Source organism: Brachyhypopomus gauderio, chromosome 15 (assembly GCF_052324685.1).
Source record: "Brachyhypopomus gauderio isolate BG-103 chromosome 15, BGAUD_0.2, whole genome shotgun sequence".
NCBI classification, from domain to species: Eukaryota; Metazoa; Chordata; class Actinopteri; order Gymnotiformes; family Hypopomidae; genus Brachyhypopomus; species Brachyhypopomus gauderio.
The window spans coordinates 7990625-8015853 of NC_135225.1; the positions used below are offsets into that span (position 1 = coordinate 7990625).

The 25229-nt window shown below is 45.4% G+C and overlaps 1 protein-coding gene across 4 annotated transcripts in view; it reads left to right on the plus strand.

Annotated features, from left to right (window-relative positions):
- vcla (vinculin a) overlaps positions 1-25229 on the plus strand; it is a 36313-nt gene that overhangs the window by 8957 nt on the left and 2127 nt on the right. Inside the window, exons 2-21 of one of the 4 annotated variants that reach the window (XM_076974605.1) lie at positions 1001-1071; positions 9274-9424; positions 10376-10484; positions 10621-10743; positions 11066-11226; positions 14925-15018; positions 15285-15432; positions 16486-16639; positions 17397-17572; positions 18162-18352; positions 19133-19332; positions 19579-19707; positions 19883-20032; positions 20347-20455; positions 20631-20933; positions 21037-21161; positions 21245-21430; positions 22725-22916; positions 23973-24176; positions 25034-25138. In XM_076974605.1, coding sequence (XP_076830720.1) covers positions 1001-1071; positions 9274-9424; positions 10376-10484; positions 10621-10743; positions 11066-11226; positions 14925-15018; positions 15285-15432; positions 16486-16639; positions 17397-17572; positions 18162-18352; positions 19133-19332; positions 19579-19707; positions 19883-20032; positions 20347-20455; positions 20631-20933; positions 21037-21161; positions 21245-21430; positions 22725-22916; positions 23973-24176; positions 25034-25138 — 3081 coding nt within the window. The remainder of the gene's footprint in view (positions 1-1000; positions 1072-9273; positions 9425-10375; positions 10485-10620; positions 10744-11065; positions 11227-14924; positions 15019-15284; positions 15433-16485; positions 16640-17396; positions 17573-18161; positions 18353-19132; positions 19333-19578; positions 19708-19882; positions 20033-20346; positions 20456-20630; positions 20934-21036; positions 21162-21244; positions 21431-22724; positions 22917-23972; positions 24177-25033; positions 25139-25229) is intronic. The other 3 variants (XM_076974606.1, XM_076974607.1, XM_076974608.1) reach the window with 3 other exon arrangements.

The window sequence follows — 25229 nt, forward strand, 5'->3', positions numbered from 1 at the left end:
GCGTCTATGGAACTCTGTGGTGAAGGCTATGTCGTGTGATAATGTGTATCACCTGTGAATCGTCTCGTAATCACATGGGGCTAATGTGGTTTGTCTATTTAATGTGCGCTCGCGCAGTGTCCTGTGCTCGTCGTTGTCTAAGTCTACACGTTTCAGTGTGAGTGTTCTATGTTTTACGTGCGCTGTCTTGTGCAATAAGTGTAGAAAATAAACGTGACGTCTGCTAAAGCAAGGATCTGTGTCTCGTCCTTCGCCTCGCACCCAACGTCACACATGTGTTCATAAACAGACATACCTCTTGTTCTGTTGACTGATATTAACTGCAGCACAGTTGGATTTTGATGTTGCAAGCCATACCTATATATATATATATATATATATATATATATATATATATATATATATATATATATATATATATATATATATATATATATATATATGCATAATCACATATACATATACAATTTTTCTAAAGACATATAAATAAACATATTTGTATGTGGATTTTAATAGGCTCTTCTTAATATTCCAATGATTCAGTTAATCAAACAGGTCTTGTCTCTGCCTTCATGTGCCTGGTGGTGTCCTGGAGGTATTTAATAAATCAGTGTTGATGAGTTCGTCTGCTCTGTTGATTGGCTGGTGGCTGATGGAGGTCTACCAGGCAGCAGCAGTGGTACAGGCCATAGGCCCACTCAAGACAGACAGAACCTTCTTGTGCTATAGCCTCTCCAACGAACCCCATTAACAAGCATCTGAGTCTATGTGAGGACGAAAGACTTCCCACATGCTGGCTGCATACTGTCTTTACCACCACAGCCTCCACCTGACAGAATTCTGCTGGTCAAAACAGCTCGTTGAAAAGTGACTGAAACCAAAGCAATTGTATTTGAAATTAATAATTCTAAAAATACATTCATTACAGTGTATTGTTTATGTACTTTCGAGAGAGAATATTTTTGTTTTGCATTTTGACATGTTTTCTGTGTCCGTTCAGGTGGGGAAGGAGACAGTACAGACCACAGAAGACCAGATGATGAAGAGAGACATGCCTCCGGCCTTCATTAAGTATGCCCTGAACTTTCCTCTCTCCATGGTCTCCTCAGAACTGCTAATGAAGTTTGGCAGGCACTGGATGTGTAAACAGTGCTGATGAATTAGACTAAATTGTTGTAATTTTTAAATATTTTATGCTCTTGCAAGTGAAAGATATTTTACCATATTGATTTTCTGGCTTTGAACATGTAACCTCACTGATTTTTAACATGCCCATGCAATTTCACTCAAGCAATTTCACCTTTGGTAGAGCAGCACAACACTGTAGACTAGTGTCCCCTAATCTTGTTATGTTAAGAGGAAGAAGGTGATAGTGTTGGGAGACGGAGGAAGAAGGTGATAGTGTTGGGAGACGCAGTATGTTTTACAGACATTTGAAACAGGATTGAGAAGAACAGAACTGAGAGGTGATTGAAATTCCAGATTATGGTGGTCAGGAACAACATGTCTCCCATAGAGGGCTAGTTTACTTTTAGGAACAACTAGAGTACTAATACTCTGGGGCAGTCATGGCCTGGTGGTTAGGGAACTGGTCTTGTGACCAGAGGGTCGTGGGTTCGATCCCCAGATCTGAGGCCATGACTGAGGTGCCCCTGAGCAAGGCCCTTAACCCTCAATTGCTCACTTGTATAAAAATGAGAAATGCCAAATGCCATAAATGTAAATGTAATACCAGATGAAGTTAGTGTCTGAGCTGGGTGAAAGGTAGGCAGGACCCTACCTGAAGACCCTGGCAGGTGAGTTTTATACAGCCACAACTAAGAGGGTATCATAGGGCAATATTACAGAGCTGAATGAAGGCAATTTTGGTTAGTGAACTAATGTTGTCTTCAAAGGAAATAGAGGTATCATAAATAACACAGAGGTTGGAAAACAGCAGATAACATTCAGGCATACCGGTAAGGAGGGTTTTTGTATCAAGAAGTCAGATCTCAGTTTTTTCTGGATTGAATGTAAGAAAGGTTGCATCCAGGCGTTTTTTTCAAATCATGAATGCATTAATGATGTTGGAGGCGAGTCTGTGGTGGATTTAGTGCAGACACATACGTGAATCATCTGCATGACAATGGAAAAACCTTTGAATTATGTGACCAAGTGAACGTAGAGGACACTTAGATCTGAACCTTAACAGACTTCTTGTGTATCACGGGCAGTGGATTACATATTTATTAATAGATAGAAAGTGATGTTTGCAGAATAATAATATCTAACCCAAGCTACAGTAGTTTTGGAAATAATGTCTCACTGCTTCTGATTACAGCCAGGGAGACAACACCTAATAATTTCCCTGAATCTCTCTGTATTCCGCCTCATGAGAACTGATTACTGTGAATTGCATGTTCTGCATGTTTCTGCCCTCTCCTCAAATGAAACCAATCTAGGAGTTGTTGTGCAGTGGAAGCAAGTTGGTTAGACGTGCAGTGCCAGAGAACCTGCCCTTCCTTACATGCTGCCTGGCAGGCAGTGCAGAGTGATGATACCCCTGTGGGCAGTGGGGCTCACGCAGGTAGAGCATTATGCTCTAATAAACAAATATTACATTATTTGAAGTAACCTATATACTATATTTGATGACAGCTTTGCAGGCTCTAGGTGTTCTGCTAACCAGCTTCATGAAGCAGCACCTATGATTTTACATTTTAACACCTATGTTGTTTTGCAATCAGTCCTGAAGACATTCTCACATGTGCAGAGCATGTGTAGAGTGAGGAACTAAAGATCTGAAATAAAACTGCTGATGGTGCATTCAAATTTGTACTTATAATATTATAATCAATAGTTTATTTTCATGTTCTGAAAATTCATATATATATATATGAATTAGTAAATATATATATATATATATATATATATATATATATATATATATATATATATATATAATATATATATAATAAAAATATATATCCAATAGTAAATGAGTAAAACCGATGTACAGTAAAACACAAAACACAACACATTAAACACCGTAAACGGTTTTCAAGGCTACATTCACCTCCTTAATTACTTTGCTGGTTTGGAAGCACATCTGTCAGGATGGATAATGACAGACAGCTGTACCAGTCTAAACAAATGTGATTCACTACAGGCGTTGCCCCTTTCAGTCAGCTGTAATACGGTAGTAAATTGTTGATGAGATTGTGGAGACGTGACGGTGCCCCCCTCGTCTTGTAGATCTTCCTGCGTTGCTGTTGCTTCGTTGGTTCCCTGCGCTGCATTATCCTTCCTCTCACGCTGGCCATGACCCCCGTTCAGGTTTCCCCCGTTTCCCTGCCCTTCTGTTCCATTTGTACCACCTCAGTCTTATTTCCTTCCCTGATTCTTGCCCATATAAATCCCACTTTATTTGGTCCCCCCTCATTGTCTGTTATTGTCCTTTTGTGGCTGTGAGTGAATCATCTTTAACCTTTAGTTTGTTTTGATCGCATGATTGTTGATCCTTTGAGGTTTTATTTAACCATGCAGACTTGGCATATATATAGTATAAAAGCACCATGTCCCACAGATGTTAAAAAACACATTGTTCTTAGATATACAAAACCCAACCACTAGGGCCCCTATAATAATATTCCCTTGACCTCTTAAAAAAATCCATTTATACATTTTTTTTTATCTGTTATCAATTCTGTGTGGCAGGTCTAACACTGCACTGAATCCCCACTGAAACTCCTGACTACAGGCTAGTGCAGGTTGTCTATTAAATATTTAAACCTAGTGCTTCATTTTTTTGCATCATTTTCTGAATAATGCAATGATGCATCATAAAAAAAGTTAGGTTGACTGTGTAAGAATAGATTCTGCATCCTGCCAACGTCTGCATTTTATTTTCAATCAAGGATTGTAGTACAGATATTTCCTAATCTGAAAGATGATATTTCCTAATCTGAAAGATCCCCATTAATGTGAATAAAACCTCAAACATTATACTGTTGGGCCCAAGTGTAGTGAAACTGGAAAAGGCCCATGAGTCATGAGTCAATGAGTCATTCTTACTCATGGCTAGTTCAGCTCAGAACCTGTCATGGTGTCAGCTGCTGATGGCTGTCTGGGACTCTATGACTGCATAGTATATGGTTTGTTAATAATTATCATAATATTGCAGAAAGCTGCAATATGCAATTGCTCTGTTCAACCATTTTGTTTATGCATGCTGTAAGCACCCTGATTTACCCCAGACAATCCAAATGTTTTTATGCATTATAGCAATCATATGATCCAATAAACCTAAATAATTTTGAACAAACTACTGCATACCAATAATGCATTATTAACCATGTCACATCAAGAGTTCACCAGTGTACTCTATGTCATACTACAGATGCTGTATGTAGCAATACAATCTAAATTGGGGGTTTTTTGTTCATATCTTGCAGTCCTGCTGGTTTGTATGCTCTTGTCTGTGTGTTATACATGTTGTTATATTGTTGCTTGCTCCCTCCTTCCTCTCTGATACTATTGGCTATTATTTAGTTATCCTCTTTCTGTTTATAGGCCCATAGGTGTGCAGTGATTTTTGAAGGAAGCCGATATTAACCGAGTAACCTCTAAGATGAAGTAAGGAACTGCACCCTCAGCTAAACAAAAGCTCGCCTGAATGGCCCCAAAATTAAGAAAGCTGGAAGGAGCCCAAATGCTCAGTGCTCATGTAGTCTGAGATCATGATGAAGAAATGGGGCTGTCACTCCTCTCGTCTGGAGCCAGAAGAAAATGGATGTGTATAGGGTTTCTCTTAAATGCAGCACAAGACCCTCTGGGATTCGTAAATGCCCGGGCTGACACATTTGGCACCAATAAACACAAGCTGGCCCAGAGGGCCTCCGTCAGCACACTCTGGTTGGTGACAGGGAATGTGAACTTCGCAATATTTAGGCTGCGTGGTGGTCACCCCATCTGCGGCTCTCACGGGGAGGTGCCTGGGTAAATGTGGACCACCACCTCACACACACTACGGTAAAGAGCGACTTTCTCATACGCGCACATATGTCATCGTTACACCTCTGCCCTTTCTGTGGGTGAGAGAAAGAACTCACTCCCTTCGTCTATTTATACATTAGCACCTACACAAGAGGATACTACACTGGTAACACTGAGGAGGTGTGGCAGATTTATTCTGTTTGATCATTTCTGTGAATTATGTAATGCGAAAGGGTGAATAGTTGTTACATTTTTTTTATACGCCAATTTAGCCAACTGACATTTAAAAAAATAGGGAAGTAGGAGTGGGCAATTTCCTTGAAAGAACACATCTTTTGAACACCCAATCACAACCCAAGTTCTAAATTGCAATATTTTCTTCCCAGTTTTAAAATGTACTTTTTGTCACGTTGAGGACCCCGGCCCCTCCCTTTTGGGCGTGTGTTTACGTAGTCTACGTGCATCGTCTGCGTCTGTGGATATTTCGTGGTGATGGCTATGTCATGTGATAATCCGTCTCACCTGTGAATCGTCTCGTAATCACCTGGGGTTAATGTGGTTTGTCTATTTAATGTGCGCTCGCGCAGTGTCCTGTGCTCGTCGTTGTCTACAGTCTACACGTTGTGTGTGTTATCTCTGTTCTCCGTGCGCTATTGCGCAATATTATGTGTTGATTAAAGTGACGTTTGCCACTAAAGTACGGATTCTGTGTCTCGTCCGTCTACCGCCGCCCAGCGTCACAGAACGACGAGCCGTCTGAGACACCAAGTGAAAGATGCCGGGCTATAAAATCAAAGCCAAAAAAGGGAAAGAAACCCAGCAAGTGGCATCACCGCTCTTCTCCCTCTCCATCTCGGGAGCGGTCGCCCCTGCGGGTGGGCATGCTCGAGCTGGAGGAGGACACCCCCGGTCAGGAGGAAGGCTCCTCTCCGCGCCAGGAGGCTGTGCCTACGCAGGAGCAGCTGGAGCAGGATCCTGTCTGCGCTTTCCAGCTGGCCGCGGCACGGGGGACGCAGTACCCCGAGTTGGCGAAGGAGCTCCGCGAGGGGGCGGTGCGGATTTGGCGTGAGCGCCAACGACGCCTTTCTCCAGCAAGCGCCCTCACGCCCCTGAGGGTGGACTCCTGCGTCTACGGGGCGGTCGAGTCCACCCCGGAGAGCGAGTTCGGGGAGGAGGACTCCGAGGAGGAGCAGGAAGGAGAGGACTACCCCCCTTCTATATTGCGACGCCTCCACCGTGGACTACGGTGGAGAGGAGGAGGAAGAGGAATACCCTCCGTCAGAGGACTCCGCCTCCACCGTGGACTACGGTGGAGGGGACGGAGAGGAATACCCTCCGTCGGAGGACTCCGCCTCCACCGTGGACTACGGTAGGGAGGAGGCGGAGTCGGAGGAAGAATCGGAGGACGAGGATTACCTCCCTCCGCCCGTGTGCCCCTCTCGCACCGCAGAGAAGGGTGAGGAGGAGGAGGGCTTCCTACACTACGGAGGAAGAAGAGAGCCCTCCCCCCTCAGAGAGGTCTGCGGAGACCGTAAGAGGGAAGCGGACGCCCTCTTCCGCTCGCTCCAGAGACAGTGATATGGACTGCTCCCCGGGGTGGCAGCCCGGAGCAGCCCATGGAGTGGAGCCAGGGAGAGGAGGAAGAAATGGAGACCGAAGGGGACCACTCACACGGCCCGTTCGGTCAGTCCGTCCGCCGCGCTGCCCCTGGCACGTCAGCCCGCCGCGCTGCCCCTGGCACGTCAGCCCGCCGCGCTGCCCCTGGCACGTCAGCCCGCCGCGCTGCCCCTGGCACGTCAGCCCGCCGCGCTGCACCTGGCACGTCCGCCCGCCGCGCTGCACCTGGCGGAGAGTCCGCAGCAAGGCAGGAGGAGCACCGCCTACCGCAGCGCCTGCAGCACCAGCAGCTCCGGACCTCTCTCCCCTGCTCGCTCTCCTCCTGGCGCGAGGCCTGGCGCCCATGTCGTGTGTGTGTGTTCCCGTGTTTGTCAGTCTTCCCCTTTGTGTACCAAACCCGTTTTTCCCTCTTGTGCCACTGTGTGTGAGCGTGCCTGTTTGTGTGTTTGTGAACGTTCCGTTTAATGTGTCTTCCGTCTTTTCCCCCGTCTTCCCAGGGAGGGTGTTCTAGGCGGTCCGTGGCGGACGCTTCACCAAGGGCAGTCACCTCCCAGACGCAGGACTGAGCGCGTCGGATCCGCCCATCGTCGTGGGTTCGGGGCACTCGGTCCTGTTGGCACCCCGGGACGGGTAGTGCCCTTGGAGGGGGCGTCTGTCACGTTGAGGACCCCGGCCCCTCCCTTTTGGGCGTGTGTTTACGTAGTCTACGTGCATCGTCTGCGTCTGTGGATATTTCGTGGTGATGGCTATGTCATGTGATAATCCGTCTCACCTGTGAATCGTCTCGTAATCACCTGGGGTTAATGTGGTTTGTCTATTTAATGTGCGCTCGCGCAGTGTCCTGTGCTCGTCGTTGTCTACAGTCTACACGTTGTGTGTGTATCTCTGTTCTCCGTGCGCTATTGCGCAATATTATGTGTTGATTAAAGTGACGTTTGCCACTAAAGTACGGATTCTGTGTCTCGTCCGTCTACCGCCGCCCAGCGTCACACTTTTGAGAATATCCAGAATGTCAAAACAGTCTATGGGCTTCTCTGTTTGTGCCATCTGAAATACAATACTACATTAAAGATTGCATTAAAGTTTTCAAACTGATAATTAAAAACCTGATTTAATATAGATTTAATATTTCTAAATAATAAATAAATCTATAATCAATACTTAGTTACATCAATTAAACAGATTGTCACATGTTGTAGTAGTAATGCAGATAAAAAAACAGGCTTAGTAAAATGTAAACAGAGCTTTATTTGTTGTGCTCTCTGCACAAAGAATTAGTGACTTTGTTATACCATAAGTGTGTCAGTGCCTTATACCCCACATTGTACACAGTTTTAAATGGTGTGATATCTTTATACAGATAAAGTGTGACTGTCTCACTCACCTCTCTCCATCTAGGGTTGGCATATGCTTTATCTTATTTTCTCAAATGTTGTAATATGTAGGCCAAAGACAGCTTAAGGTAGAGATGAGTGGGGTTTTATGACCTGACTGAAAGACACTTATGTTCCTTCAGATGAGGTGGAGGTGAATGGAGGTGCATAGCCATCACCTTTGTTACTCAAATCTGAGTTTTAGAACTGTAGACATTTTTTTAATGAAAACACACATGAAAGAGACCCTATTATACCCTATTATAGAAGCACTTGGTATAATATGTCAATCAGCACTGTGTACTAGCCATCTAAGGTTTTTTCATGTTTTATAGTAGGAGATTAGTAGCACAACAAAATGATTCACTTGAAAAGCTGATCGCGCACATCTTCAGGATCGATGATGGTATAAAATCGTCCATCCCTACATGGAAGCATTTCCCACATTTGTACTTATTTTGAGAGCAGAGATTGATGGGTCCAATTGCCTACCTGCTGTGTAGCAGTTTACATCAGCAGTTTACATGTTTGGAAGGATGGACTTTTGTCATACATCTTGGACAAAATCACATAATATTAAACAGTGGATGGTTATTTCTCATTGTGTATCACAAAATGTATTTGTTCAGTGGTGTAATATTGTAAAAACATTGTAAAATATATTACTGTTAAATATTATGTTTAAGACGTCAGTCAGTATTTCCAGCAAACCCAATGCAAGTCCATGGCTAGTGACACGTTGTTGTTGTTGTTTTAATAGCTTTGTAGTCCAACACTTTGGATTTTAAATGATTATGTATTTTAAATGATTAAAATGTAGAATGCCAATTTATGTTGATTAAATCAAATTGGGATAATTGTATTCAACCCTTTTATGGAACCATCGTTAGCAAATTTACATATTCCATTAGCAAATAAACATTTTAAATGAAGCTGCCATGTTTGGTACTTTACAGCGGTTCCACTGGCAGCCACAAGTGTATCAAACCCTGTTTCAGAGAGAGAGTAGGACAGTTTGGATCAGTTGCTAATGCCTTCCTTATTCCACACATAGTGTTCCATGAGTTTGTTGACATCATGTTTATTTCTTCATTTCAAATCTAATATGCGGAGGTATAGAGTTAAAGCAATAAGCACTGTCACCGTCCAATTACACAGGGACTGCACCATGTGTCCATAAGCTTCCATTACTGATGTTCCAGTAAATGTCTCTGAATAACAATGGACTCTCTCTCTCTCTCTCTCTCTCTCTCTCTCTCTCTCTCTCTCTCTCTCTCTCTCTCTCCCTCCCTCCCTCCCTCCCTCCCAGGGTGGAGAATGCCTGTGCAAAGCTGGTAGAGGCAGCTCAGATGCTGAAGGCAGACCCATACTCGGTCCCTGCCCGAGATTACCTCATCGATGGTTCCCGTGGTATTTTATCAGGCACGTCAGACCTGCTGCTCACCTTTGATGAAGCAGAGGTACACAGATCTACAGTTTGAAAGCAAAAGAAATAATTCTTTTAATTGGCTCTTCCATACTTGAAAGGCTTTGCAAACACCTGCTGCCATCACCACATGGTGATACTATGGTAAGACGGCACACTTTTGTGCAAGTGTGATAAAATGCATGCCCAGTAGAATCAGAAGAACGTGTTTAGGAACTGGAGGTATGGTGCCAAATCTTCCTCAGTATTGCCCACTGCCACCTTTTCAGTGTCAGTTTAAACTATTTGCGGCCTTTAATCATAACGCAGCCTTTACTCTAACGCGTTTAATTATTTATAAAAGCTAGCGCTGGCTTTACTTTCCGGCCTTTTCTTGACATAATAGGATGTGAAGTGTCTTTGACTCCTCAAACACAGGAATCAAATGTCGGGAGGCGTTTGCTCTTGTTCGTCTGGGGTCTCTGATCTTCTAATCCTCACTGTGTGCTGTGCCAGCGTAATAGAATTCAGCTTGAGCACATGACCTCACGCGCATGCTCAGGACACTCTGTGTCTTTTATCAGGCCAAGTTATTTAAGAGGTAGCAGCATGGCTTTAGCAGGTCACAAGACTCATTATCACAAGACAAGATACTGCCCTGAACTCCTCATCCCTGCAACCCTGCTCTGACCCCATTATATCTCATTTACTTGACAAAAGAAGAAGTGAATGAAAGAAGAAGAAATGAAACAAGATCAAATTCACTGGCAGTTTTTCTAGTGCATCATGTTCTCTTCAGTCAGACGTAGGGATAGTTTGTCCAAATTAGTAATATAGTTACTCATAGCTCTGTTCCCCTATCACCAATAGGCTATTACGTGCACATTATCCAATGGGCAACTACCATATTCACTAGCTTTGTGTAGCCACTCCCATATATACTTATACTTATATACTTATATACTTCTAAGCAATTTCAAGGCACCGTGTCCATTTTCTCCTCCAGGTGCGTAAAATCATCCGTGTGTGTAAAGGCATCCTGGAGTATCTTACAGTAGCAGAGGTTGTGGAGACCATGGAGGACTTGATCACGTACACTAAAAACCTGGGACCGGGTACTTCCCATATTCACCACCACTCACTCTATTGATTGCACGGCCTTCGGAAAGTGAATGTCAGTCGCATTGTACCGTGAAAGGCCGTTACCCACACGCTTTGCTCACGGAGGGCCCCCCTGTTGCTGCCGTTTAGGGATGACTAAGATGGCGAAGATGATTGACGAGCGTCAGCAGGAGCTGACGCACCAGGAGCACCGCATGATGCTGGTGTCCTCCATGAACACGGTGAAGGAACTGCTGCCCGTTCTCATATCAGGTGAGAGACCGAGCCGCCGCTGGCTACCCCGTAACAGTTGGTATGGCAACCGTGATAATTGCAGTGATTGAGCTGCCGATGCCGAGAGAGACCCCCCCCCCCCCCCCCCCCCCCCCAGGCTCTTGCTAGCTGCTGATTCGTCCTGCATATGCAAGCAAATCTGAAGGCTGGCCTGATAGAAGCACCTTTGAAATGACAGCGTTCGTGTGTGATCTACTGCCCTGAGCCCTGCTCCCTTTCCCCACACGGTGCAAAAGAGGAGGGCGGCATGTCAAAGCGTGAACACGCTTCAGTCGTGAACACTGTTCTTACCATTCTTCAGCTGTGAAGATCTACGTCACCACTAAGTGTTCCAAGAGCCAAGGGGTGGAGGAGGCTCTGAAGAACAGGAACTACACCTTCGAGAAGATGAGTGCTGAGATCAACGAGATCGTCAGAGTGCTGCAGCTCACCTCTTGGGACGAAGACGCCTGGGCCAACAAAGTATCTAATCGAATCCAATGTCTTGCCACTATACATATACACAAGATCACAGTAGGAAAATTGTTTCCACGTGTTCCACGGTCCAGTATGAATGTAACCCCCTTACACTGCACGTCCCCTTCATACAACCCACTATGCCCCCATCCCACACTTTAAACGACCAGTTTCTCCTACTCTCTTTTCATTTCACACACACACACACACACACATACACACACACACACACACACAAGCTTTATTCAAGCCCGTTGTAGATATAACAGCGTGTTTAGGCCGTAAAGATAACTTTATGAGGGACCACATGGCACTCATTCATGCAGAACTTGTAACAAATGTAATAAATAGCCATATTTCCCACTCTGTTCACAGCTAGACTTACAGTACTGCTGCATTATGATAAATAACTGTGACAGATTCCACACAGAGCTTCACTTAGGAGTCTCTGCCAAGTCATAAAAAAACCGGATATTACCAAGTCATTTTCAGGCATTTCCCCAAATGCAGCATCATCTGGTAGTGGAATGCAACTTTAGAAAGTGGATAGAGTGATAGTTTCACTCCTGTCTGTGCCTGAGTGTCCCTTTACTGTTCTTTATCGTAGCTATTTAGAATTTTCTCCTGCCCACTGTGCCAATTTTCAATTTTTGTGACGCATGTGTTAATTTGTTCTGCCTCCTCTGATTTTCTGTTCACCCTGATGTAACTGTTTTAAAAACAGGATTTTCTTCCTTTTTGTTCTCTTTCTTTTCTGTACTCCTCCATTCTTTAACTCCCTGTAGAAGGTAAGGCTTCCTCTTTCCCCACTGCATCATGCTCTGGCATGTGACAGATGAGTCTTTCATGCTGTGGCATACTCTGTGTGTGTGTGTGTGCGCGCGCGCGTGCGTGTATGTGCGTGTGTGTGTGTGTGTGTGTGTTTAATATAAGACAATGTAGTTGTCCTTATTGCATTCATTGTGTGGGTTGCAGTATTTGTCAGACAGAGTCAACATACTGTATGTTGGTGTCTGTGAAGGACAGCGTGCTGTAGTTCATAAAAGCAGTGCATCCATGTGTGCCTCAGAGGAGCACTAATGAGCAGGACTCATCTCTCCATGTGTGGCTCAGAGGAGCACTAATGAGCAGGACTCATCTCTCCATCTCTGTGCTTTTCAAATGCCTTGCTTTTTTGAATGTGTCCCGTTGCACTGTCTCTGTCTCTCACAGAGTGTCACTGCTATCTCGTCTCTCTTCTTAACATTTAATGACTTTATGTTTCTGTCTAAGGGCCTTGTGGCCATCACTGTCTGTCTGTGAGCTATGCTCATTCTGTCTGTGGAGTTTAACCCGAAGGAATGCTGCGTTTCCTGACCGACCTGCCATTCCTCTAGTTCCTACCTATCAGAGCAGCACTTCCTTTAGGTACCGTCGTTTAGTGTGAATGTGTGGATTGAAGATATCCTTCAGTACGTTGTGTTATGTAGTGTAGTTATGTAGTTTGTACCACTCTGGATTTAAAGTCCTTTTGTCTTTGGGTGTTAACTCAAAAACTCTAGACATCACTTATTATTTCTGGTGTTACTTTTTTTTATTTATTATTTTATTGGTATTATTTTCACATGTAGTCTTCCAGTTAAATTATTCCTTGAATAATATTTTCAAACTGAGACACAGTCTTGCCTGTGATTGGCAGCATGAAAGCTGGATTAAGAGTTTTTAATAGCATTGATAGCACATTTAGCGTACACACATACACACAAATATGGAGAAAGGGGAGAAAATGTCCACAATTGCTTATTAAAGGCCCTGTGATCACATGCAATCAAATATGCATATTGCATGTATAACAGCACATGTGAAAATGAAGTTTTCATCTCTGTGCAAGAATGATTCTAGTACATGTTGTACATCCAACCACTCTGATCCTAGCCCTAGTCCTTAACACCCTAACACTTACGTATATAGAGCATAACATACATACTGAAATGCTGTATGGCTGGAGTGAACAAAACATTGTTCTGATACCAGTGTGAACATCCTGACTGAAAGCTGTAGTAGATGAGGTAGAAATGTGCTTCATCAGCTTCTTTGCTTTCTTACCTACACTAGACACTGTCGGCTTTGGCCACAACCTGAAGACTAGACTCAATGATGCTTGATGCTCACTGCTCTGCACTCATTGCTTGTAATTTGAGGACACAGACATTCATGTGTCAACGTCCGATAGCAGAGACTCACTGTGTATTCAGTGAGTGGGTGTTCAAAGGGTCCTCTGATCACATCATTAAACATTGATTGGTTACCTTCTTCTAAACTACACAGGCTTCAGCTGTTTCTCTACCTTATGCCTGTGTGTATGTGTGTGTGTGTGTGTGTGCGCGAGTGGGTACATCACACACATTTACAGCACACTTTTGCTCAGGTTCCTATCTGCATTTTGAGCATCTATGGATGGAGTACGCAGTGTAACTATGCGCACTGGGGAAAGTACTGAGGGTTGTATGTGTGTTTGGAGCTGTGTATGTTTAGGGGCTGTGTGCTGGGGCCCGTGTGTGCTGGGGCCCGTGTGCGCTGGGGCCCGTATGTGCTGGGAACCGTGTGTGCTGGGAACCGTGTGTGTTGGGCTGTGTATGCTGGGGCTGTGTGTGTTGGGGCTGTGTGGACTGCGAGCTATGTTTGCTGGCGACAGTGTGTGTTGGGGCTGTGTGTGCTGTGGACCATGTGTGTTGGGGCTGTGTGTGCTGGGAACAGTGTGTGCTGGGGATGATGTGTGCTAGATGATGTTAGTGATGCTACTTTAGCGAGTCACAAATCAGATGCTACTTTAAGGCATCATATTAAACTGTGCTGTTCCTGCGTGCAACCAAGCACTACGGTGACTCCAACTAATAAGGAAGACAAAACAGGAAATGACTCATTAGTTTACAAATAATTTAATCTCAAATCTCATGTGGGTTTGAGTGCAGCCGTTACTGGATATAGGCACAGAAGGCACAAGAGATTAGAAGGGGTGGATCTAATTCATTCTTGCTGAACGGAGTCTCATCTGTTTGGCGAGACTTGGCCCATCACGCCTTTTTGCTTTGTCCAAAATTTCAGACAGCACTAGGTGCTAATGATATGCACAAATGTGCGTAGCTGATCTACACTGCTATGAATGTCTTGCTGCTGCCTCGTGCTTTCTCTATCTCCTGTCATGTCTGACCAAATGAATTTAGCATCTTCCATCTTCTGGTAAGAGCACAGCGCATCCCCATGTGTGCTAATGGACCTGACTGTTCAGGGCAGCAGGGAACAGGCAGACACACAGGTGGAGACAGTAAGCCAGACAGGCTTGAAATTTCCTCTAAACGTGTGTGTGGGTGCAATGGAGTGTGAAGTGGTGATTATGTGACTCCCTCCAGGTGCATGTGTGTGTGTGTGTGTGTGTGAGAGAGAGAGAGAGTGTGTGTGCGTGCTGTGTTCTGATGTTTCAGAGGGTCACCTTGCACTGCAGTCTCCCCCTCCCCTCCTGCATACTCTGAGTGAAACATCACATACACACAAACTGCTTTTTAATAATAACAACCATAAAACTGGGGTCTGGCAGCAGTTGATCTGTGCTGACTTAATAGCCTTGAGATGTTTAGTTTTATGCTCTGTTTGTCTTTGTGTCTTTCTCTTACCTTTTCTGTCTCTACCCCCCCCCCCCCCCCCCCCCCCCCCCCCCACCCCCTTTGAAGGACACAGAAGCCATGAAGAGAGCACTGGCACTGATTGAGTCAAAGATGAATCTGGCTAAATCCTGGCTCAGAGACCCTCATGGCCTGCCAGGTAAACCATGCACTGGAGCACAGAAAAGGTTCCAAGCTACAGCGTGGACACGTTTAGACAGACATTAAACTATTCGTTCAATACAAAGATCTGAATTTCAATAGTTCTGGTAATCTCAACTATGAATAAACCTAGTCAATAAATAAAATCGGATACATCCGACAAAAATATCCAGTAAGTGGATGTGTACCTTGGACACCAGTATGGGGCCTTGTGTGTGTGTGTGTGTGTGTGTGTGTGTGTGCGTGTGTGGGGATGCTATGCAGGGGCTGCAGGTGACCAGGCTCTGCGTCATATCCTGGATGAGGCTGGGAAAGTAGGAGAACTGTGTGCTGGCAAGGAGCGCAGGGAGATCCTGGGAACGGTTAAGACCTTGGGCCAGATGACGGATCAGGTGTCGGACGTGCGTGCTAGGTACAGCCCCTCAGCACGTTCAGAGTAACACCACGCTTCAATCTCCTGACAGAAACAAAAGATCATATGTGCACACTGACTGCATGTGTTTAAGCACTATGAGGCTTGTAGTACACTACAGCACTCCAATAAAGCAGATCATATACTTATATACACCACTTGTGCATATTTGATAATTTGATAATAAGTGGATAATGCCCTGTGGCCTGCACATTAATAAACATAGCATGCTGTTTGCCCATGCCAGATTTGCTGTTAGTACAGCGCACAAATATTCTGTCTTTTGATTTATTTTAGAAAAGCTTTAGGCATAGTGTGTGTTATTCTCAAAGGACAATGCATCGTGCTGATGTGTGTGGAGTCTGAGAGGTAGATCGCAAACATGAGTCTTGGGATCTGAGGAAAGAGCCTGACATCATTACAGAGATGTATCTGAAGCAAGATTTGAAGCTTCGTCTCGGATAATCAGCCCATGCATGCGGTTAACCCAGCAGAGTGCTGGGCCAGAGAGGCAGGAACAGTACCGGGTCAGCGCTGCCTGGGTTTGCACAATCAGGCCATGCGAATAGTTTAATATCTGCTGCCAGAACTTAAGAGCATTTTTCCAAGGCATGATTCATGCAGACATCAGTCTCCCATTCTCACTGGCAACTCAGTGTCTCATACACATCCCATTATTTCTTTTTGTGTTACTTTGTATGACTGTTGGTGAATCCGCTATCGTCTGTTGAGGTATTTTTCAACCCATTAGGCGGGTCTCACCAGACAGTCCACTTTTTTTTTTTTCCTGCCCTTCTATCTTTTCCCTTTTTATTCTTTCTCTTCCCCTCTTTTCTTGGTCCACCTAACCCCAATAATTATCACTTTGCATATTGTTATCACTATATTATACATAATCGTTATAATCCGTAATGGTTCTTAACTCATTTGAACAAATTCATTAAGAACATTGAATACCTGGTAGCTACAGCAGCACTGGGAGGTTGGCTAGAGAAAAAAAAAGTTGATTGGTGGGTTGTGAGGACTGAAACTCTGGACCTTCGTGTTTTTCAGAGGCCAGGGACCTACGCCCATGGGTATGCAGAAAGCCCAGCAGGTGGCACAGGGGTTGGACATCCTGGTGGGGAAAGTGGAGAATGCTGCTCGCAAGCTGGAGATCCTGAGCAATGCCAAGCAGGCCATAGCCAAGAGAATAGATGCTGCACAGGTGAGACAAGCCCACACAGGCAGCACGGCCGTGGTTGGGGAACTTGCTTACTTCTCCGTAGCTTCACACGTTATTCTGCAAGGCACTGTATTTTTACGCACATCCCAGAGCGCAGAAACAATCACAGCTGCAGATGGATCATCTTCTAACTAGAGATCAGACTTGACAGCCATTACAGGATATTATTTCATCTCCTTGTTCTGTGACATATGGCTGTGGAGACGGTGGGAGACAGAATGCCCCTGCAGGACAGCCTTACGGCCGAAGCGTTGTGTCGAGATGCACTCACATCAGACCACAGAGGCAGTAACATGACCACAACCACAGCGGCATATGTATATCGTTATGTAACGTCCCATGTGCTGAATGACAAGGAGCAGAAATAGCACCATGAAGATCCGTCAGTCTGACGGCAACGCGAGGGAAAGTAGGAATCTTAAGAAGATGCTTCCTGCTGGGTCCTGACTCCTGCTGTCCTGAAGGCCTGCAGGGAACTGGTCTAGGGTCTCTTTTTCCCCCAGATTACTGCTTTTATTATCCCAGCCTCTGCTTACTCTGAAATAAATCAATGAATCATTTACTGTTTCAGAATGTTAAGATGATGCAGGCTGCTTACGAATCGGCGATAGACGTTTGCGTATAAGACCACAGTGATATGTGAAGGCCCGGCTGGCACGAGGCTGCGTGTGAGGACGTAGTCTCTGCTGTGCTGCTGCACTGGTGTTCTGTGTGGGGTGAACACTCTGTGTGTGGGCAGAGCTGGCTGGCCGATCCTCACGGCGGTCCCGAGGGGGAGGAGAACATTCGTGCCCTGCTGGCCGAGGCCAAACGCATCGCCGACCTCTGCGAGGACCCCAAGGAGAGGGACGACATCCTGCGCTCCATCAGCGACATCGCGGGCCTGACTGCCAAGCTCGTTGAACTTCGCAAGCAGTATGTATTCCAGAGAGCCTCATGACTACATGACTACAGACATGACCACAGAACATTTTCTAAATGCCTTATTTGTGTTTCTCTTTTGCTGCCTGATCTTTTAAAAAGTATTGAACTGGGGTTTTCAACCTGAGGTAAACCTGATAATGATTTGAACTTAGCCTTGGCTGATAAGTCACTGTATTTAAAAGATAATTTTGACTAAAATATTTTCACTGTATTTAGTTTACCAGTCTTGGTGTCAGTATTCTCCATTATTTTCATTAAACAGAAAGACGTGTGCGGTGTAACTCTCAGGTTCTCTTTTTTCAGGCGAGTGCTTCAAACGCATGTATCCAGCAGGTGGCATGTTTTACCTGCATTGGATCTCTGCAGTTGTTGTATAATGTGGGGGTCCAGGCCCACTGTTGAAAGGTTGAAAGCTCTTAAATATAACTTGAGTGGCAGCCACTATAACTGGGTTTTCATTATTCGGTCCTTTTCATTGATTAACTGTGCCTTTTAACACAGGGGTTGTCTCCATGTCTTGGTCTACTCCTTGTGGTTTGCTGTGAACGTGTGATTAGAGCTGCCCTGTTCTACCTTTCAGGGGTAAAGGGGATTCTCCTGAGGCCCGGGCCCTGGCCAAACAGATTGGCACTGCTCTGCAGAACCTGCAGGCGAAGACGAACCGCGCTGTGGCCAACATGCGGCCTGCCAAGGCTGCAGTGACCCTGGAGGGCAAGATGGAACAGGCCACGCGCTGGATTAACAACCCGGGCGGGGATGACCGTGGCGTGGGTGAGCTATTATACTAATGATACTGGAATAAACAGTAATGTATATTTCCTTAGAATTTTGAAATTCCTTCAGGCCATGCACAGTAGCTCAGTTTGGACAGGTAGGTGGAGAACTGCATGGCATACACTCACCACACACAGTTAAAAACACCTTGTTAGAAAAACCTCATCAGCTGTGTTGGGCCTGTCACCCTGGTACCAGTTCAACACCCACAACCACATCAGAGTTAATCATGTGTTGAGAATAATGAAAGAGAAAGAGGTTGAGTAGTGAATTGTGCATACTAACAGATGAACTACATGTACTGTAATTTTACACTCATAACATGAACCTAATTTTCCAAATTCATTTGGCAGTAAATTTTAGATAGAAAATAGAGATACAAATGGCCCGTGAGTACATTGTCATTGTAGAACTGAATCACTGGCTGTTAAGTGCTTGGGTATCGGTTTATATTTGTATTGGTTGGCCAGTTGCTCTGTAATGAAGGAGAGCAAATAATTTGAGGCTATCTACATGTCCCAGAGGATGGCACTCGCATATTGGGTGTCTTATTCATCTGTGTGTAGCCAAGCCCATGGCCAGGTCCCTGGACTTCTGCAGCAGAATCAACTAATGATGATTGATCACAACTAATTCTGCCACTGCCATGTACATTTCCATGTCCTATTCATGACAAATATCTCTCTGTACCCCTGTCCTTCTCCCTGTATCCCTGTCTCTCTCTCTGCATCCCTGTCTCTCTCTCTCCCCCCTGTGCGGTCATGTGGCGGTGGCCAGGCCAGGCCGCTATCCGTGGGCTGATTGCAGAAGGCCGCCGGCTGGCCAACTCCCTGCCGGGCCCATACAGGCAGGAGCTGCTGGCCAGGTGTGAGCGGGCTGACCAGCTGATGCTGCAGCTGGCTGAGGTGGCCGTGCGCGGGGAGGCCGAGAGCCCCCAGGGCCGCGCTGTAGCCGCTCAGCTCTTGGAAACCCTCAAAGTAAGAGCCCCCGAACACAACACTACAGCAAGGCTAGTTGCTAACAGAAGACTCCAAATGTCAGCCAAGCTGTGTTTTACTGCAGGATCAAGCAGCACCATCTACTGGCCTCAACAGGAACTGTCCATATTTTTCCTTTGCTGATGTTTGGAAAATTGTGTAGCAGAAGTAAAATTGTAATTCTTCATGTAATTACAACTGTGATATATTTAGGTGGTAATTTTATAAATTGTGCCCTGATTTTAGGACTTAAAGGCAAAAATGCAGGAGGCAATGACCCAAGAGGTATCTGATGTATTTAGTGATACTACAACTCCCATCAAGCTTCTGGCTGTGGCAGCTACAGCTCCGCTCGAGGCCCCTGGCCGGGAGGAGGTGGGAGACACACACACACACACACACACACACACACACACACACACACACACACTGCACAGCTCTGAGCCAGACAAGAATTCACTTCTAACAGCCGTTACTCAACAGACAGCCGGGAAACAGAGAAAGCAATTAACAAACGCATGCTGTCTTTCTGTCTGCACTGCTTTCACAGGTCTTTGAAGAAAGAGCCTCTAATTTTGAGAACCATGCCAACCGGCTGGGGGCCACAGCTGAGAAGGCGGCCGCTGTGGGGACAGCCAATAAGAGCACAGTGGAAGGAATCCAGGCCACTGTGAAGTCAGCCAGGGAGCTAACACCTCAGGTATGTGTGAGAGTCACCTCTCGGGCAGTGTGTGAGTTTACATAGCATGCCCTTGCATGCATGCTCTTGACAAAACTCGATGTGTTCGATGAGTGGTCTGTCTATAACACTGGGTTGTTATATGGGTTATTATATGTTTAACCTAACGACGAAGGCGCTTTGAAATTGTTGAGTGAATAAAAGATGGCTCTTTTCTTATTCTCTACTGTAAGCAATATTTAATTCTATAAAAACGAGACGTTTACTGATTGCAGTTTTTTGTGCAGTGCTATATGGACCCACAGTTGGATTCAGTGTGTAACTCTTCTGCACAGGTCACCTCTGCTGCACGCATTCTGCTCAAGAACCCCGGCAACCAAGCAGCTTATGAACATTTTGAGACCATGAAAAATCAGTGGATTGACAACATTGAGAAAATGACCGGTATGCAAAACGATTGCTCAGTTTTACCTTTTTAAGATTGGATATAGTACAAAGAAACTCCATTAAAAAGAAATGTTCACGTTGTTTTGTTTTTCTTTTTTTTTTAATAAAAAAAAAGAACCAAAGGAACTCGGTCTTGTGTATGGACGTATATTACCTTGTTCTGTTGTGACAGGTTTGGTAGATGAAGCTATCGACACTAAATCCCTCCTGGATGCCTCAGAAGAGGCCATTAAAAAAGACATTGACAAGTCTCGTGTGGCTATGGCCAATGTCCAGCCCCAGATGCTAGTTGCTGGGGCCACCAGCATAGCCAGACGGGCTAACCGGGTGCTACTTGTGGCTAAGAGGGAAGTGGAAAACTCTGAAGACCCTAAATTCAGGGAGATGGTGAAGGCAGCCTCAGATGAACTTAGCAGAACCATCCCACCAATGGTTATGGATGCTAAGGCTGTGGCCGGTAACATCCAGGATCCAGGTAAAGTGACAAAGTTCATAGAGGCGAGTTAGAAGTTCACTTCATTAATTCACTGTATTAGCAGCTCCTGATCCAAATCCTTTCTCATGGTTCTGCTGAGCAGGTCGTCAGAAGAACTTCCTGGATTCAGGCTACAGAATCCTAGCGGCTGTGGGGAAGGTCCGAGAGGCCTTCCAGCCTCAGGAGCCAGACTTTCCCCCTCCTCCTCCGGACCTGGACCAACTGCATGTTAGTACTGCTATATATAGATATTGTACATGTAAATCATTCACTAATTTATGAAGATGTCATAGAAGTTCCTGTCTTGTCAGGTAAATGATGAACAGGCTCCCCCTAAACCGCCCCTTCCGGAGGGAGAGGTGCCTCCCCCCAGACCCCCTCCACCTGAGGAGAAAGATGAAGAGTTTCCTGAGCAGAAAGCGGGCGAGATGGTCAGTGAGCCAATGATGGTGGCTGCCAGGCAACTACATGACGAGGCTCGCCAGTGGTCCAGCAAGGTGAGCTGCACCCGCCCACCAGGTCGGGTTTCTGATTGGTTTTAAACCAATTGGTTTTTATTCATTAGCAAGCCTGGCTGTGAAGTTTGTGAACATCAGCTTGTGCACCTCTAAAGCTCTCTTACAAACAGCATTTTTGAGTACATTTAAGCTTATCTGATATTGTGATATGGTACTGAGGACTTTGGAAAGAGATGTGTGTGTGTGTGTGTGTGTGTGTGTATTGAACTGTGCACTGATGTGAGATGCTGACTTCTAGATCAAATGAACTTAACCTGAAATTTGGAAGATCTATTCGATGATTCCAATTTCGGTGAAGATAAGAAAACTGTCATTTGCAAAAAGAGTTTGCATGCCTTGAATGAATTACTTAATGTCTAACCTTTTGTTACCTTAGCAACCTTCGGGGGTGGTTGTGTTTCTATCTGTGGGGCAGGAAGGACTGCCTGGAAACAGTTTGGTTTTTGTCATTAGTTTGTTTTCTTCTAGTTTGTGTTTATCTTCTCCAGTGGACAAACGAAGAAGACCGTCTGTGATTACAATTAAATATGAGATCATGCAAAATTCAAATCACAATTCCGTCTAGACAATAACAGCTGACGTGCATGAATCTTCCTGTCTTGTCAGGTAACACTATGTAGGTACAAGAAACAGGAAACCATGTTTAGTGTCTGGTTGGTGTTTCTCTTAGTGTGTATCTGTGGTCTTCTTCTTTTGTAGCTGTCTGTCACTGTATACTCTTATTTCCTCTCTATCTTTCCAAAGACTGGCTTACTGTACGTCACTCTTTCCTTCTGCTGGACATTTTCTCCGTTTGTGATGCATGCATCCTCATGTTCATGCCTCATTTGTGTGTCAGTGGTAGTGAATGTCAGTGTGTTGGAAGGTTCTTCAATAACTGCTGCCTTTGCCACTGAAAACACCAAACACTCTTGGTCGGTGAATTGTATAAAGAGAAACCATGAGAACAGACAACATTTACTTTTTGCAGCTGGTGTGCATGAGAATAGAAACCATGATGTCCCTGCCACGCTAGTATGAGTTTCCAGTAGGTTCCTTCTGCAGTCTGAGATTAGTTTAGGCTCAGTAGAACCCCTCCTAGCTTACCTAACAGGACCACAATGCTGCCTCTCCTCCCATACCCTGAACCGCTTTCGTCTCCCTCTCCTCTCCTGTAGATCTAAATCCAGGGCCTCTTGTACTAACTCTCTCCTTCTTTCTCCACTTTGCTCCCCCTTCGTACCCTCCCCCTGCTCCTCCTCCTACTCTCCCCACCCGCCTGACCCCCCCCCAGCCCGATGTGACAGAGGAGCGTTTTGAGCCCGCTGAGGCGGACGTAGATATAGACGATGAGGACGAGTTCACAGACAACGAGGACGATTTCGAGCCTGAGCTGCTCTTAATGACTTCCAATCAGCCCGTTAACCAGCCGATTCTGGCTGCTGCACAGTCCTTGCACCAGGAAGCTCGCAAGTGGTCTAGTAAGGTACCTCCACTTCCCGCCCTCGACGGGCTGCAGCATCCCTTCTGCATCCAGACGTTTCTATGGGAACGATGAAACCAGCTGCTATTGGCTGCATCACTTTTGGGTCTATTTGCTGCTGAGGTTACCTGTGATGGTTGCTGGAATGGCGAGTTTGTTGTGCACCTCCTGGACAAACTGATACTGGCTTCACAAGTCCATCCCTACTCACTGTTTGCTTGTCACGCCCTTCAGCCTCTGGTTTGACAGAGGAACCAGTCACTTAGTGTCTGCTGTCAGTCCTTCTGCTTTGGCCAACCTGTGAAGCCAAGGATGACAGTTTCTCAATGACTTCGGGGTTACACTGTGATGAAGTCATATCACTTGCCTGTTTTTCTTTTCTTTGGGCACGAACTAACTAAATAACAACATTAGAGTCATGTGTTAACACATGATAAAGGCGTTTGCATGTCTGCAATTTGTTCACAGAAATGGATTTTTAATGTGCCCTCTTCCAATGGTTTTAGCGGTTGGAAATTAACAATGCTTTTTTTCACAGTTTAAAGGCTTCTTAAAGTGAAATATTGATAATGTATAGGAAACATTCCTACTGAATGGATAACTACTAGGGAAATGGTGTGCTGAGTTTATTTAAATTGAAGGTTAATGACAAGGGTTAAGATTACCAATGTGATTAGGATGTTGTCTTTATCCTCTGTAACAAAATGTATAATTCTTATCTGGTTGCTGCTACTTACTTCACATCAGGCATGATGCATGAATGGAACTGCAGTGGTTGAATTTGAGATTAACAACACTTTCTTTTGCAAACACGACACAGTATCATTTTAAAATGCACATTTAGATTCTGAAAAAATGTACTCAAATGTATCTAATTGTGACCCATTAAAGGTACTTCAGCATTGCATTTATGTGCACTTTTACAGGTCTGAAGTAACCTGCCGAAAGGCGCAGACTACGTAAATGTGACTGTAACACATATGGGGTTAAACTTCATAACTTGGCCAGATGAGCCATTTTCAGCTCTTGAAAGCGACTTCATGTGCTGTTGGTCCTCAGGGTAATGACATCATTGGAGCGGCGAAGCGGATGGCCTTGCTGATGGCGGAGATGTCCCGGCTGGTGCGCGGAGGCAGCGGTAACAAGCGTGCCCTGATCCAGTGTGCCAAAGACATCGCCAAGGCCTCGGATGAGGTCACACGGCTCGCCAAGGAGGTGGCCAAGCAGTGCACGGACAAAAGGATTCGCACCAACTTACTGCAGGTCAGCCCGCCTACACCGTGCTGGATGCCGCCAATTCGCTTTTTTGCGAATTTGCTGAATTAGCCAAGTTTGGTTTCTTAACAGTTGGAGTGCCCTCTCTGGGTCAGGAATGAGTCCTTGCCTCAAGTGAAGGAGTTCAAGTATCTCGGGTTCTTGTTCATGAGTGAGGGAAGGATGAAATGAGAGATTGACAGGCAGATCGGTGCTGCGGCTGCAGTATTGCGGATGCTGGACCGGACCATTGTGGTGAAGAGAGAGCTGAGCCAAAAGGCAAAGCTCTCGATTTACTGGTCAATCTACGGTCCGACTATTACCTTTGGTCACGAGCTCTGGGTAGTGACCCAAAGAATGAGATTGTGAATACAAGCAGCCGTAATTAGTTTTCTCTGCAGGGTGTCCGGGCTCTCCCTTAGAGATAAGGTACAGAGCATGGTAATCCGAGAGAGGCTCGGAGTAGAGTCGCTGCTCCTCCCCGTAGAGGAGCCAGTTGAGGTGGTTTGGGCATCTGGTCCGGATGCCACCTGGGTGCCTCCCTAGGCATGTCCAACTGGGAGGAGACCCTGGAGAAGACCCAGGACACGCTGGAGAGATTATAGCTCTCGGCTGTCCTGGGTATCCTCCCAGAGGAGCTAGAGGAGGTGGCTGTGGAAAGGGAAACCTGGGCCTCTTTACTTAGGCTACTGTCCCCGTGACTCGAACCCAGATAAAGCGGATGACAATGGATGGATGGATGGTTTCTTAACAAAGCAGTCGTTTGCAAAAGCACTTAGTCTTCACAGGAAAGATGTTTCAATGTCCACCAAAAAAGAGAGAACGGTTTCTCCTTAGCCCAGAGAGTGCTTGTTTCATTTTTGCAGGTGTGTGAGCGTATCCCTACGATAAGCACCCAGCTGAAGATTCTGTCCACGGTGAAGGCTACAATGCTGGGACGCACGAACATCAGTGAGGAGGAATCGGAGCAGGTGAGCACAGAGCAGATTTTTAATAGCCCATTAATCTTGTACTTAAGAAACAAACAGTGAATAGGCACAAAATACTCATTTCCAAACAGCC